Source organism: Rhincodon typus, chromosome 3 (assembly GCF_021869965.1).
Source record: "Rhincodon typus isolate 14 chromosome 3, sRhiTyp1.1, whole genome shotgun sequence".
Lineage (NCBI taxonomy): Eukaryota > Metazoa > Chordata > Chondrichthyes > Orectolobiformes > Rhincodontidae > Rhincodon > Rhincodon typus.
Window position 1 is genome coordinate 72,015,646 of NC_063334.1, and position 17,045 is coordinate 72,032,690.

The 17,045-nt window shown below is 41.0% G+C and overlaps 1 protein-coding gene across 1 annotated transcript in view; it reads right to left on the reverse strand.

Moving 5' to 3' along the window:
• Window positions 1-467: 467 nt before the first annotated feature.
• LOC109913122 (small conductance calcium-activated potassium channel protein 2-like) overlaps window positions 468-17,045 on the reverse strand; it is a 53,446-nt gene continuing 36,868 nt past the window's right edge. Inside the window, exon 6 of the mRNA XM_048593644.1 lies at window positions 468-996. Within this exon, the coding sequence (XP_048449601.1) occupies window positions 709-996 (288 nt within the window). The 3' untranslated portion in view covers window positions 468-708. The remainder of the gene's footprint in view (window positions 997-17,045) is intronic.

Here is a 17,045-nt window from a genome sequence, read left to right on the forward strand (position 1 = left end):
TGTATTGTTAAAGCATTACTATATAGATCTCCCTGCTTTCTTTGATCACTCCCCTCTTGAATTTTTCTTGCTTCTATTCTTTATTTATGGATTTAAGATAAATCACAAGCTAGCAGATAAAGTGTATGTGATAACTGGTAAACTCCACTGTAACAGTCTGCTCTTAACAGTCTTCTCAATAAATATGTATAAAAAGTTTCATTTCTTTTAAATTCTGGGAAAAAGTGAACATTGCTTATGTTTAACAATTTAATAAACGGTGTTTCTCATTTGCAGTTTAAAAAGCATTACTTACGTAATATTCATATTTGGAACAAAGTACATTTCCTTGTTCATATGGTTGAGCACCTGAGTTCTATTACAGCTGTGCCCATGAATTGAAGGGCTTAAACTGACTGACCAGAAATATCCAGAAAGTTCTTTTTATTGTATTATATAATTAATAAAGTCAATTGAAGTGCGTGAGTAAAAAGTCAAGTAAATTGTACAGAAGAAACAATCTAGATAGCAGGATCGGTGCATTCACTGTGCAACTGAAGGAGAGAATTCACTCCTTTTGGCCTAAAATATTTTTGTCAGGTTCCCTGGATTCTGATATCAGAACCCGGATGACACTGTTTAGTATTGTTAGGGCTTTACAATAAAAGCTAAAATATCAACCATATGATGGCAAAAAAAAAGTTTGTTCTTGTGGTTAAATGTTCACTTCTAGCTACTTTCTGATGAAGTTGGCGGGGCTGTCGATGAGGACCTTCTCCTTCTGGTTGATGAGCGTGACCGCTCAGCACTGCAGGCAGTTTGTTTGACATACTGTTGCATCTGAGTTTCAAACAATTCCTTCTGCTGTTGGTTGATTGACTGGCTAATCAGTCCAGGCAGAGTTTGGATACTCCCTATTAATGTCTCTAACTTATTTTCCAATGTTACAATCCTTTTCTCAAGGTCTTCGCTCCTTTCGTTTAGGTCTGAGATCATGTCGTACATAATGTTTTGCGTCTAAAATGAGGGGAAAGAACAGAGTTAGAAGCTTTACCATCTGTTTTGTGTTTTCTCAAGACAACCTTTTTTTTTTCCAAATTAACAGGCATCATTAAGTCAGCTCTATTCTAAATGATCTGCTAATTCACAAATGCAGTGAATGATGTATTACAAATATACAATGTCAATTTAATACTAAATCATAGGGCAAATTACTTTTGAGAAGGTCAACAGAATTAGTCACAATGTAATTAATAAGTGATCACACTGAAAAAAATAACAGTTTAAAGGTTTTTTCACCTATCAATATTTAAAGTCAGATATCCATATTGTAAATCCAGCACTATGAAAATTCTCACAAGTTCTAAGTGCAATTCTTGGCATTGACCTTTCACACATTAATTACAACCACGGATATAGTCTTTTTCTTAAAGGCAATATTGCAGTTTTGAAGGAAATAAGTAAGTATAATGATTTGATAGATCTTCAAGGAATACTTAACAAAATATAGCAAGTATACATTTGGAAAACTTCAGCTCCAACTTCAAATGAGTCATAATTATTACTTATCCCACACAATGAACTAAAGGAATGAAGAATATAAAAAAATGAACTAACAGATTTTATTGATTGGGCACAATTGAGGAAGAACTATGAATGGATAACTCATCTCATCAGTAACATTTAAACAAAATGAAATAATAATGTCAATATGCTTCCAAAACTTAAATCACAATTCCCCTCAGTGTTAGAGATAGTAAGAACTGCCGATGCTGGAGTCAGAGATAACACAGTGTGAAGCTGGAGAAACACACCAGGCCAGACAGCATCAGAGGAGCAGGAAAACTGATGTTTCGGGTCTGGAACAACAAGTTGCAGAGCTGGATGAACACAGCAGGTCAAGCAGCATCATAGGAGCAGAAAGGTTGATGTTTCGGGCCTAGGCCCTTCATCAGAATGAATGGTCTAGGCCCGAAACATCAGCCTTTCTGCTCCTATGATGCTGCTTGTCCTGCTGTGTTCATCCAGCTCTGCACCTTGTTGTCTCGGATTCTCCAGCATCTGCAGTTCCTACTATCTCTGTTTCGGGTCTGGACCCTTCTTCCTGACCCGAAACGTCAATTTTCCTGCTCCTCTGATGCTACCTGGCCTGCTGTGTTCCTCCAGCTTCACACTGCGTTGTCCCCTCTGTATTACTTCTTTGACCAATCAAAATAAGAAGTCAAATTTTGACAACTATGAGAAATGTACTGACATTTTGTTCCACCCGCAATTCTGGGGATATTACCAGTGATTCTCCAATTAAAGTATATATGCATTTGGCAAACCACTGATAATCTTTTGATTGAGCAAGTTATACATCAGCTTTGCCATTGCTGAAATGAATGTGTATTTTTAAAAGGACTTTCTTTGCTTCCTTAGGTGAGCAGAAAAAAGTTCCTGCAATGTTCAGCTGATCTACAATTACCAATACAGCAGTGTAAAAATCAACACTTGTTTTCCTGATGGCTGCCACAGTACATTTAATTTAAGGCAATTTATGGTGTCAAGCAAAAAGGTTGGCTGCATCCTGTGCTTTGGCTGACAACTCCTCTGTGCATCCCAGAAGCAGAACAGCAGTTCTTATCAAACTGGCATCAATGTTATAAAATGTTGAAATCCTGTTTAAAACAAATATCTCGATTGTTTTGGGGTAGCGCTACAAAACAGTTTGCCTTGTGTCTCAAAATCAGTGATGGTGTGCTTCTGTCCAACCATTGTTCGAATAGGCCTCTTCGTGGAAGCCAGAGAGATGTTGGTGGTGGCACGGTGGCTCAGTGGTTAGCACTGCTGCCTCACAGCAGCAGGGACCACATTTCAATCCTAGCCTTGGGCGACTGTGTGCAGTTTGCATGTTCTCCCCATGTCTGCATGGGCTTCTACAGGGTGCTCAGTTTCCTCCCACAGTCCAAAGATGTGTAGGTTAGGTGGATTGGTCATGGGAAATGCAGGGTTACAGAGGTTGGGGTCAGGTTTGTGGTATGGATGGGATGTTCTTTGGAGGGGTTAGTGTGGACATGATGGGCTGAATGGTCTGCTCCACACTGTAGGAATTCTATGAATAAAAATAGAAGGAAGGTGCCAAAACACTTGAGGCTGAAGGCAGCCAGAGGAGCAGGAAGAGGAAACCAAGAAAAGCCAGTGGTAAAACATCCAGACTAATGATTTGAGATGGCATCTTTTAGGAACGACATCAAACTATGAACACTTGTTCAACATTATCCCCTTGCCCATTGCCAAAAAATTGATAGTTCAAGCAAAATATGCATTCACTTTGTTTCATGCTGCATTTGTGCAAACTGTAACAAAAACATTAACCATGTAAACTTCACCAAAGCTACACTATAATTGGAAACCACTTGCAGATCGTCACCATCATGATTCTCTTTGGTGAGAGAGGTCATTCAATCCTTTGAGCCTATTCGGCCATTCAGTTAGTTCAGAGCTGACTTGCATCTCAACTCCATTTACCCAGCTTTGTTCCTGCAGATCTTAAGCATATTCTGGTGCTTTCTCTAGCTCTACCTGAAGTTCAGGTACATATGAAATTTTTAACCTCTAATTCTGATATAAAACTTTAGGGACTATTGTATCCTTTGGCTTCTTGTACTAAAGTTCTCAGATGGACCTATCACAGGCTGCAGTTCTACTGTAACTCCACTGAAGTCTGGACATTTGCCTTTGCTGCCTTTCTATCACATATATTGATGTCTAAAGGACTGTCTGGAGCTTATAATTGATCTGTTATCATAAGGTACAGCTGCACAATAAGCTGTGTTTCAAAAAACAATTACATAGTAATCGGCAATGAGTTGCTCAGTATCATTCACCCTTGAAAAAGATCACAGGCTGCTTTGTCAAACTCAGACCAGTATAGCCATACATAACCAGCTGAGAGATGAGGAAGCTGAAGGTTAGGTTTGAAAGTATGTTCAAAATGATGAGAGGGAAGTCAAGAATTAGAAAGGCTTACTTGGAAAATTCTGGAGCATAAAGCTCAAACCTCCACAGAAGAAGTCAATGGTGGGGCAAAGTGAGGAATGTTACACAAGAATTTGAATCATTTGGTTGCAAGGATACAAAACATATTGTAGGGGTTCAAGATTTCAACTTCAGTCTTCTGATTATTAAACTGGAAAAGAATAAGGCACACACAGAAAGGTCACTGGGGATGCTGAGGTTATGATTGGATAGATAAGACAGGAACCAGGAGAAGGCAACCTGGCAAAGGAGAAATGATGTGCTCAATCTCATCAAAGTTGCAGAGGGGTCACTGAAAGCAAATGATTTGTGACTGATATGAGTCATTTGGTAAGCACATGACATTGACGGCAATATATTAGCATGCATTGAAAACCGGTTAGCAGACAGGAGACAGAGAGTGGGAATAAACAGGTCTGTTTCCGGGTGGTAGGCAGTAACTAATCAGGTACCACAAGGATCGGTGCTTGGCACCCTACAGTTCACAACATATATAAATGGCCTGAATGTAGGATGTAACATTTCTAAGTTTGTTGATGACACAAAATGGGTAGAATTGTGAATTATGAGGAGGATGCAAGGAGGCTTCAAAATGATTTAGACAAGTTGAGTGAGTAGGCAAACACATGGCAGATGCAGTACAATGTGGCTAGATGTGAAATTATAAAGTTTTGGTGTCAAAAATAGAATGGAAAAGTATTATTTAAATGGTGATATCTTGGGAACTATGGATGTACAAAGGGATCTGGGTGACCCCGTACATCAGTCAATGAAAGTAGACCAGTAGGTGCAACAAGCAATTAGAAAGGCAAATGTTATGTTGGCCTTCATTGCAAGATGATTGGAGTTCAGAAGTAAGGATGTCTTACTGCAGTTATGCACGGTTTTGGTGAAACCACATCTGGAATATTTCATGCAGTTTTTGTCTCCCTACCTAATTACCTTGCCACAGCAGGAGTACGGTAGAGGTTCTCTAGGCATAAACTGAGGATGGCAGGACTGTTCTATGAGCAGAGATTGGTTCGACTGAGCCTGTATTCATGAGAGCATCCAAGAATGAGAGGGGATTTGATTGAAACATATTAAATTCACAAAGGGTTTGACAGGGTAGATGCCTGGAGCATGTCTTCACTGGTCGGAGAGTCTAGAACCAGGGTCTAAACTTCGGGAAATGGGGCCATTTAGGACTGACATGAGGTAATATTTCCTCACTCAAAGAGTAGTGAATCTATGGATTTCTCTACCACAGAAGGTGTGCAGGCCAAGTCAGTGAATACTTTGAAGAAAGAGACTGATTACTTTTTAAACATTAAATGTATCAAGGGGTATGGGGAGAAAATGGGAATATGACACTTAAACAAAGAATCAGCCATGATCATACTTAATGATTTAAAGGGCCACATGGCCTACTCCTGCTCCTAGTTTCTATGTTTCTGTAGGACACAGGTGCTGTGGGAGAGACAGATTGGTGAGATTCAACATGGTGCACAAGGAAGTTGTGCACAGATTTGGGAAACTTTAGAGAGAAAAGGGAGATCGGAAACGGAGCAGCAGGTTACAAGGTCAAAAAGGTCAGCAGTTATTTTGCTGAAGAAGAAAGTATTGGCACCTGCCAGGAAAGGAATACAGTGGACAGCAGTTTAATGTAAGTTGGATCAAAGGTAAATGTCTTGGACGAGATAAATTCAGAAGTTTCATGACAGAATATAGGAGACAAACTAGGGAAAAACATGGGTGGAAATATGGGTGAAGAAACTTGAGAGAAATGTATAGCAGTGGCCTGAGCAGTCAGGGAGGGTACTTGGCCAGATCTTTTGGTTTTTGTGATTGAGCGTGTCTCCTACTGTTCTTCTTGGAATTGTTACATGCTCAACTTTGTCTTCAGGGGCTACAAGTCCTTCCTAAAGCTGTGGCAATTCCTGACTGCAAACCCTTCCAATCACTTTGCTAAGAGCTGCACAATTTTGCAAACTCCTTATCTTCAATCCCTGAATATTCCTCCTTGCCTATCTTCTTTGCAATACCCTGTATATTCTTCTCATTTTTACTTTATCGCCCCTGTTGTGTTACTTGGTGGGTAGTGTGATTGTGCTAGGAAAGAATGAAGCAGAGAAACAGATATCTTTCTTCTTACTTGTCTTTTACATGTTATGCTTCATGTCGAGGAGGGAAGGGGGTTTAAACTGGATAGTAAAGATACAAAAGTCTTTTGTTACTTTCAAAACAAAAGGAAGACTGCAAGTTTTCTTCCACAAAGGGTAAGTATTTCTCTACAGCATTATATGGAATAGCTGGCTTTGCAAGGAGGAATACGGCTGGCATTTGCCTTCTTATTTCTTTCTATCCTCTACAATGGATTTCCCCAGGATTTGGAGAGCTTCCTTCATACAGGGCCACCAGCAGCATGAGATTAGCTTATTTGTTCCTTATGGGTACAAGTTCCCCTTTAAAAAGAAAGCAGACAGCAAGAAGTGCATTTGGTCAGCAGGATGTGCAGTGGATCCAGATGCTAACAGGCAGCTCTTTAAAGGATAATGACATACTCAAAGTAAATTGATATCTTGAGAGAAGCTATTAAGGTGGAGCATTATTGGACAATTGTGCAGAAAAGTTTATTTTGAGACGTGTAAAGTTTGGCTTTAAACATGGCCACACGATAAAATTGTACGAAAGTAAGACCTTAAACAAAGTGAAAGAAAGTTGTGAACAGCTTGTCAGAATGTAAACTTCACAACTTTAGTAACTTCATAGATTGAAAGAATCTGCAATAACTCTTTCTGGAATTAATTATTTCTTGAGATGAAAGAGAAAAGGAGACACTGTTGTAAAGGAGTTGAAGGCAACGTGCTAATTAGCCATCCCTGGTAAGGAGTTGAAGCAACATAAACAATCTGTTTCCTGGGAGAGAGGAGATGACAACTGCTTTGACACCTGCTTCATAAACTGGATGCTTTATTGCCATGAAGGACAAGGGCTGCACTGCAGAAGAATTGAAGGAGTTAAATGCAGGAAAAGCAATGTAACAAGGAACACGGGAGCTCCTTTTAATAAGAAGGCAAGCTACAGATTTGAGGTCTCCAGGGAAGTAATCACTGTTGGGGATGAAAGAATCTTTTGAATCATCAATAATATCACACCACAAATTTGAAAGAGAGAAAATTGTATAAGAATCCAACACCAGAACAAATAGGAGAGATTTGAAGAACAACACTGCACAAAGATCGAATCCTGGATATTTCCACAGACAGACACTGGGTGAAATCCTGGCCAGATTACACCATTAATTGGGTTATAGCCAGGTTTGATTTTGAGGCTTAACTTGCTCACTTAAAGGGGTCTTCTTTTGGTTGCTTCCTGCAAAAAAAGTTTAAATGATTGTTTCAGTACTTGACTGTGCATTGTATTTCTTTATAAGTAGCTGAATTAAAGGTAACTTGTGGTGATTTACCCACGACAAGCTCACACATGTCAGTACAGTGCACTGTTTGAAGCTGTGGATGATTTTATCTTGCACCAAATATCTTGTGGCACTGAGCAGCTGCTCTGCTGTTAATGGAGGCAGCATTTACTGCCCAAGCTATCTAAATTGCTCCACTAATTTGGCTTTTTCGCCCAATGCCTTACAACTTCTGGAGGAAAATCTATAGCATTCTGATGTGACAAAATGGATACATGACACCACAAAATGGATTTTGCTTTTGAATGCACAAATTTTCTTGCAACAGCTGTCTTCCAACTGTTGCCCTTCACTTTAAGTTGCAGCACATTATTTTCTGTAGCACTTTTTGTTTTTCAATCTCCCCATCTCATTCAAATAGGACTGACTGCCGTGACATCAAGGCTATATTTGACAGAGTGTGGTATCAAAGAAGCCCAAAAAAACCAGTCAATCAATGGGCAAACTTAACCCTGGTTGGAGTCATACCTGGCACATAGAAAGGTGGTTGTGGTTGTTGGAGGTCAGTCATCTCAGCTCCGGGACATTTCTGCAGGAGTTATTCAGGGTGCTTTCCTCGGCCCAACCGTCTTCAGCTGCTTCATCAATGACCTTCTCTCCATCATAAATAGATATTCGCTGATGACTGGACAATGTTCAGCACCATTCGCAACTCCTCAGACACTGACGCAGTTCATTGTCAAATGCAACAAGATGTGGACAATATCCAGACTCAAGCTGGCAAGTGGCCTGTGATATTCACAGCCCACGAGTGCCAGACAATGATCATCTCCAAAAAGAGAGAAGCTAACCATTGTCACTTGAAATTCAATGGAATTACTGTTGCTAAATCCCCCACCACAAACATCCTGGGTGTTTCCACTGACTAGAAACTGAGCTGGATTAATATAAATATAAATATAAGAGCAGATGAGAGATTTGAAATCCTGCACTGAGGAACTCACCCCCCGTCTCCTCTAAGCCTGTTCACCATTTACAAGGCACAAGTCATGAATGTACTGGAATATCACCCACTTGCCTGGATGATTGCAGCTCCAACAACATTAAAGAAGTGTGATGCAGGACAAAGCAGCATCCTTGATTAGCACCACAGCAACAGAAATTCACTCTCCTCATCACTGATGCACAGTAGCAGCACTGTGTACCATCTACAAGTTGCACTACACAAATTCACCAAGGCTCTTTAGACTGTACCTTCCAAACCCACAACCACTACCATCTAGAAGAACAAGGCCAGCAGATAGACAAGAATACCACCACCTGTAACTTCCTCTCCAAGCTACTTGCCATCTTGATTTGGAAATGTATCAGTGTTCCTTCACCACTGTTGGGTCAAAATCCTGGACCTCCCTCTCTAACATCGCTGAAGTATACCTATACCAAATAGGCTGCAGTAGTTGAAGAAGGTGGTCCACCACTTCATTCTCAAGGGAAATTAAGGATGGGCAATAAACGTTGGACTAACCAACAATGCTCATGTAGAGTCACAGAGCTGTATAGCACGGAAACAAACCCTTGGGTCCAACTCGTCCATGCTGACCAGATATCCTAAATGTATCTTGTCCCATTTGCAAGGATTTGGCCCATATCACTCTAAACTCTTCCAATTTATATACCATCCAGATGCCTTTTAAATGTTGTAATTGTATCCGCCTCTACCACTTCCTCTGGCAGCTCATTCCATGCACACACCATTCTCTGCATGAACAAGTTGCCCCTTAGATCCCTTTTAAATCTTTCCCCTCTCACCTTAAACCTATGCCCTCTAGTTTTGGACTTCTCCACCCCAGGGAAAAGACCTTCTCTATTTACTCTGTCCATGCCCCTCATGATTTTATAAACCTCTATAAGGTCACCCCTCAACCTCTAACATTCCTGGGAAAATACTCCCAGCCTAATCAGCCTCTCCCGATAGCCCAAACCCTCCAACCCTGGCAACACCCTTGTAAATCTTTTCTGAACCCTTTCAAGTTTCACAACATCCTTCCTATAGCAGGAAGACCAGAACTGCATGCAGTATTTCACTAGTTGTCTAACCAATGTCCTGTACAGCTTCAACATGACCTCCCAACTCCTATATTCAATGCACTGACCAATAAAGGCAAGCATAGCAAACGCCTTCTTCACCATCCTGTCCACCTGTGACTCCACTTTCAAGGAAATATGAACCCACACTCCAAGGTGTCTTTTTTCAGCAACACTCCCTAGGAACTTACCATTAAGTGTATAAGTCCTGCCCTGATTTGCCTTTCCAAAATGCAGCACTTCACATTTAACTAAATTAAACTCCATCTACGACTCCCTGGTCCATTGGCCCGTCTGATCAAGATCCAATCATATTCTGAGGTAACCTTCTTCACCATCCACTAAACTTCCAATTTTGGTGTCACCTGCAAACTTATTAACCATACCTTATATGTTCACATCCAAATCATGTATATAAATGATGAAAAACAGTGGACCCAGCAACGATCCTTGTGGCATACCACTGGTCACAGGCCTCCTGTCTGAAAAACAACCCTCCACCATCCTCTATTTTCTGCCTTTGAGCCCCCAACTCTGTATCCAAATGGCTAGTTCTCCCTGTATCCCATGTGATCTAAACTTGCTAACCAGACGACCATGAGGAACCTCGTCGAATCCCTTACTGAAGTCCATATAGATCATATCCACCACTCTGCCCTCATCAATCCATTTTGTTACTTCTTCAAAAAACTCAATCAAGTTGGTGAGACATGATTTCACACATACAAAGTCATGTTGACTATCCTTAATCAGTCCTTGTCTTTCCTAATATATATAAATCCTGTCCCTCAGGATTCCCTCCAACAACTTGCCACCACCAATGTTAGGCTCGCCAGTCTGCAGTTCCCTGGCATTTCCTAACTACCTTTCTTAAGTAGTTGCACCACGTTACTCAACCTCCAGTCTTCCAGCACCTTATCAATGATACAAATACCTCAGCAAGGGGCCTAGCAATCACTTCCCTAGCTTTCCACAGAGTTCTAACATACACCTGATCAGGTCCCAGAGATTTATCCACCTTTGTGCGTTTTAAGACATCCAGCATCACCTCCTCTGCAATATGGACATTTTTCAAGACATCGCTATTTATTTCTCCACATTCTATATTTTTCATATCCTTCTCTGTGTGCAAAATACTTGCTTAGTATCTCCCTCATCTCCTGCAGTTCCACACATAGGTGGCCTTGCTGATCTTTAAGAGGCCCTATTCTCTCCCAAGTTGCTCTTTTGTCATCCAGGAATAAGTAAAAACTGTCTGAACCGAAGCTGAACTCCTCCTTGCACCCTGTCCACCACCGTTCAAATTAGTGGACTCTCGACAATCCATTGAAATTAGTACTGAATACATGCTGCAGCTATGCAAAAAATCCTAGCCAACAACATCAATGCAACCAAACTGTTCTTCATAGAAATGCAAATTGGTGATGTGGGAACTTTTAAACGTAGTTCGTTAGAACCAATTCTAACTCTAATGCAGTTTCATGTAATTAAAATGCCCTTTTAAAAATATTTTCTTCATTCATAGTCAATCCTGGATATATTGCACCTCTTATACTGTTGAGAATGTGATAGTGAGCCTCTTACTTGAACAACTGTGGTCCTTGTAGTAATGGTGCTCTGGCATTGGAAGGCAGTTCGAGAATTGTGACCCAGTGAAGGAACAGCCAAGTTAGGATGGTGCATAGATTGGAAGGGATCTTATGATTGAGGGAAAATTACTGATAAAATTAATGAAGCAGCTGAAGATGGATGGATCCAGAACACTGCCCTCAGGAATTGTTTTAACAATGAGTTCCAACAGAGAAGATTAACTTCCAGAAATCATGAATATCTTTTGTGCTTGGTAATATTTTAGCCAATGAAGTGATTTCCCTGGATTCCCGTCGACTTCAGTTTGGTTAGGGTTCCTTGATGGCACACCCTGTTCGAGTATGGCCTTCGTTGCTAAGATTGGTGACTCTCACTTCCAAAGTGGAATTCAGCTATTTTATATATACCGGAACCAAGGTGATAATGCCATCTGGACATGAGAGATCAGATGATTTGGCAGAATGCAAACTAAGCATCAGTTAGTAGGTGATTGCTGAGTAAATTCCAACTGATAGCATTACACTTTCCATCACTTTACTCCTGATTGAGAGCTAACTGATAGGGTGATATTTAACTGAATTGGATTCATCCTGCATTTCATGGCCAGGACATAGCTAATCAGTATTTCACATTGTCAGATAGATGTCAGTGCTGCAGCTGTACTGGGAACAGCTTGGTTAGGGGTGTGGCTAGTTCTGGATCCATCTTCACCATGACAGCTAGGATGTTGGCACATCCTGCAGGCTTTAGGTATTGGTGTGCTCAGCTACTCCTTGATACCACAAGGAGTGAATTAAATCAGCCGAAGAGGGACAGCTCTGATGGTGGACACCTCAGGAGAGGCCAAGGTAGATTTTCAAGCAAACACTTCTGATTGAGGATGGTTATGAATGCTTTGGTCTTGCCTTGAGTAATTATTGGACTAAATTTAATGTCCAGATTATTTTAACTTCCGGCCTTCTGCATGTGTTCCTGTTGTAAATATGATGCCCACAGCTTCTTAGGCAGGGTGAGAGATCAGCACTGCAATATCAGGTAGCAGCTGTAGTGTAAGGCTTCTGGTTACCTGTTACCTGCTGCCATTCCTTACAAAATTACCTCATGGTACAAATATCGCTTTCCAATTTGGCTACTAGGAGTCAAATAAATAAAAGCGTATTCAAAAGGAAACTGGAAATCTGAAATAAAATCAGAAAATGTTGAAGATACTCAGCAAGTCAGGCAGCATCTGTGAAGAGAGAAATAGAATTAACATTTCAGGTCAATTGCCTTGTAACAGAACTTGAAAAGATTAGAGATGATACAAATCTTAAGCAAGTACCAGCAGGGATAAGTTGGAGGGGGAGAAAGAACAAAAGGTAATGTAGAAGATATTAAGTGGCAAAAGGGATGATGTTGCAAGGCAAAAGGAGATGGCAATGGAACGGGAAAGAGAACAAAATATTGATCAATAAATATAGAAGTCTAAAGCAGGAATAACAGAATCATCAGGAACAACTGTCATCCATAAAGTGAAGGAAAGTTTACGATTTGAGATTGTTGAACTTAAATGTTGAGTTCAGAAGGTTATAAACTCCCAAATTTAAAAAAAATAAGCTGCTTAGGAGGCAGAGGATGGAGAGGTCAGAGTGGGAGTGGGATGGGGAATTGAAATGACAGGTTCTGGGGAAATGGAAGCTCTGGGGTCACATTGTGAATTGCATGAATGTCACAAAATCTGCATTCAGTCTCCCCAGTGTGGGGAAGCCTGCATCGTGAGCAGCATATATACTTATACTCAGCTGAAAGAAGCATAAGTAAATCACAGATCTGGAGAGGGGATTTAGTGCTTTGGACTGTGGGTAAGAAGGTTATAAAAAGGCAGCTGTTGCATTTTCTGAGCATTCACTTATTGAATATTTGAGTGACGTAGATCGGGGTGAGAATCCTCAGTTGTGGAACAAGGAAGTGGCATTATCAAAGTAGATACAATGGAAGATCTCGGAGAATGGAATGGAGTTCTTATAGGATAGGTATGAACCAAATATAGTCAAGTAGTTGTGGAAGTCATAAAAATATGAGAAAAAAGAGCAGTAGTGGGATATTCAACCATTTGTGCTTGCTCCAATTTTCAATGATATAATGGCTGATCTCAATTTCAACTGCACTATCCTTACCTCCCTTGATGTTTTTAATACGTAGGAATCTTCAAGCTCAATGACTGAGCCTTTGCAGGCCCCTGGTGTAAAGAATCCCACCATCCTCTGAGGAGGAAGTTTCTGATGACCTGTCATTGATTCTAAGGTGGTGTCTTCTAGATCTAGAATCCTCTTCTGGGGGAAAAAAAATCCTTCCTAACCTGCCGTGTCAACCCATGTAAGAATGGGTATGTTTGACTGAGATCACTTCTAATTCTTCTGAACTCCAGAGCCTATCAGTCCAATCTATTTAATCTTTCCTCAAATGACAATGCCTCCAACCCAGGAATTTGTTGCATTATTTTTATGGCAAGTGTTTCTTTTCTTAGGTAAGGAGACCAAAATAGCACACAATACACAATGTAATCTCAGTACAGGAATAAAGATAGGATCAGGAGTACACCATCAACCTGTAAAGCCTGCTGTGCTATTTATTATGATCATGCCTGATCAAACCCTTAAATGCAGCATACTATTTGACTTCTTAATCTCCTTGCGATATCTCATGAATAAGGATACTCAAAACTTCAACATTACCCAGCCTTTCACCATTTAAGAAATACTCTGTATTCCTGTATTTCCAATCAAAATGGATATTCCTCCATATTATGTTCTAGCTTCCACCTTTCTGTCCACTTAATTATCCTCTACAAATCACTTTGAAGCAACTGTGCACCTTCCTGATAATTCACACTCCCATCTAGTTTGTTCATCTGTAAACTTGGAAATATTACAGTTAACCGCACATTCAAATGATTCTTATAGATTGTAAATAACTGGTGCTCCTTATGATACCCTTCCAGTTGCAGCCTGCCAACCTGAAATGTCCCATCTGTTCTTTCTCCCTTTTTTCTGTCCATTAATGAATTCTCAATCTATGCTAACATATCCCCTAATCCCAAGTAATTTAGTTTTGTTCTTCGTGTGTGGGATCCTTTCAAAAGCTTTCTGAAAATTTAAAAAGACTACATCCATCTATTATACTTTATAATAATCCTGATTAATTCTGATGGTTAAATCTTTTAAAAGAATCCAGCAGGATTGTCAAACATGATGCCCCTTTTATAAATCCATGCTGACTCTGCCCAACCCTACCATTATTTTCTGTGTTCTGTTATTGCATGCTTTATTATAAATTCTAACATTTTCCCAGTTACTAATATCAGGCTAACAGGTCTGTAGTTTCTTTTCTCTCATGTTTCTTAAATCATGGGGTTACACTTGCCATCTTCCAACATTCAAAGACCATTCCAGAGTTTGTAGAATTTTGAATGATGACCTCCGATGTATCTACTATGACTACAACCATCTCTTTCAAAAGTCTGGAATGTAGATCATCAGGTCCAGGGGATTTATTTACATTTAGTCCTGTTAATTACTCCAGCCCTTTTTAAAACTATTGTTAATATCTTGCTGTTCCTCATTTGAATTAGTCCCTAGAATCACCATTATTTCTGGGAGATACCTAGCATTTTCCTTCATGAGGACAGACACTAAGTGCGAAATTAGTGTCTCTGCAATTTCCTTATCAGTCAGTATTAATTTTTTCCTGACTGCTGTAATGGACTAACATTGAATTTGCTGATCTTTTGTGTTTCTTCTTAGTTTACTGTTATTTCCTATGCTGTTAGCCACTTCCCTTGTTGGGTTTTTGTGTCTTAAAGGAATGCATAAACTTTGCTAAACTATTGGATCAGTGGGTTTAATTCAGCATTCTCCACCTCTGTCACTGACAGAGAACATGACCACATCCATTCTGTGTCCTGGCCTGTACAATCCATTTAAGATGATCAAACACAGGATAATCAAAAGAGCTTGCAAATCAGACAAATGTTGTGTATATTATGCAAAAATAAACATTTGAAGATAATGCATATTTGAAGAAAATGATATGCATGATATGAAGATATCAGAAGGGTATCTACTGCTGTGAATACAAAAGCTGCAATTAGAAGTGGAAATTAAATCCAGTGAAGTGGGAACTCTCACAAGGAACATAACAGGGAGGACTCAGCAAAGAGAGAGGGGGCAGTGATTGGCAGGCTGCTGTTTGGGTGGTAAGGATGGGAAGGTCACTTTGGGACCTGCCTTGTTTGTGTGTTGTATTGAGCCTTTTGCCAAGTCCATCAGGAAGGATGCAAGCCTGAAAGGGGTGGCTATTCCAGGCAGCAGAGGCCTGCAGGTCAAAGCCTCCCTGCACATGGATGACGTCCCTGTTTTCTGCTCAGATCCGCTATCAGTGCGCAGGCTCGTGAGCATCTGGGACCAGTTTGAACTGGCTTCAGCAGCCAAGGTAAATCGAAGCAAGAACGAGGTCATGTTCTTGAACTGGGCTGACTAATCCTTTATTCCCTTCACCATCAGGACAGATTACCTGAAGGTGCTGGGAATATGGTTCAGACTGGCTGGGGTGTATGCAACAACTTGGGAGGAGCATATCGCCAAGGTGAGGCAGGAACTGGGCTTCTGGAAGCACCGCTCCCTCTCCATTGTGGGTACAAACCTGGTCATCAGATGTGATGCACACTGTCTGTTGTTGTATGGGGACACAGGTCTGCCCATTCCTAGAACTTGTGCCGCTGCAGTCACACAAGGCTTCTTCCACTTCATCTGGAGGTCTAAAATGGACTGTCTCCACAGGGACACCATATACAAAGCTGTGGATAAAGGGGAGAAGAACATGCCCAATGCCACCCTCATTCTGATGGCCACTTTTGTGTATGGCTGCATCTAGCTGTATGTAGACCCTTGGTATGCAAACACTATGTGTCACTACATACTGAGGTTCTACCTGTCCCTGGTGTTGGGAAGGATGGGATTAGCTTTGTTGCCACAAAATGCTCCAAGTAGTTGGGCTCTTCCATATAGCCTGTTCTTCGTGGAGAAATTTGCAAAGAAAAATACCACAAATCCATCAGGCAGTGGTCAGCATGTGGCGTCCTCCAGACCCTACAGGAAAAGCAGAGGGTGGATCCTGTTGGGTTGTTCCCTGAGCAGACTGTCAAAGTCATTGGCAGAATGCCTCATCACCAACATGCACCAAGACATCACTTGGCTGTTGGTGAGATGTGCACTGTCTGTGAAATCCTTCACAAACATTTGGACTCTCTACACCACAGCATGCTGTTCTTGAAGCAGCTGCAGGTGGGTTGAGGCTGTCACACATCTCCTGCTGGAATGTGCCTATGCAAAGAAAGTCTGGAGAAAGATGCAGTGTTTTTTGTCAAGGTTCACCCCAAACAGCTCCGTGACGCAGAACCATGTGCTCTACAGTCTGTTTCCTGGGGCGTACACCGAGACAAACATCGCTGTGCCTGGAGGATGATCAACTCGGTGAAAGGCGACCTTTGGTCTGCCTGAAACTTGTTGGCATTCCAGAGCAAGGAGCTGCAGCCATGCATGTTCCAAGGTCCAGGACTATGTGCTGACGGATGCACGAAAGCTTGGGGCAGCCGCCTTTAAGGTGCTGTGGGGAAAAGACCACCTTCTAACGGCTTTCTGCCAAAGTTCAAAGGAGATCCCTTCAGTTATTGGATTCCCCAATGCCTCAAATATATATAAATATAGTAATGTACAAATAAGAAATGCCTTTGGTTTGTTTGTTGGATACAGTCAAACTCCAATCTTTGTTTGTTTCTTCATATGCTACTGTACAGAACCTAGAGATAGTAGGAACTGCAGATGCTGGAGAATCTGAGATAACAAGGTGTAGAGTTGGATGAACACAGCAGGCCAAGCAGCATCAGAGGAGCAGGAAGGCTGACGTTTCGGGCCTAGACCCTTCTTCAGAAGACTTC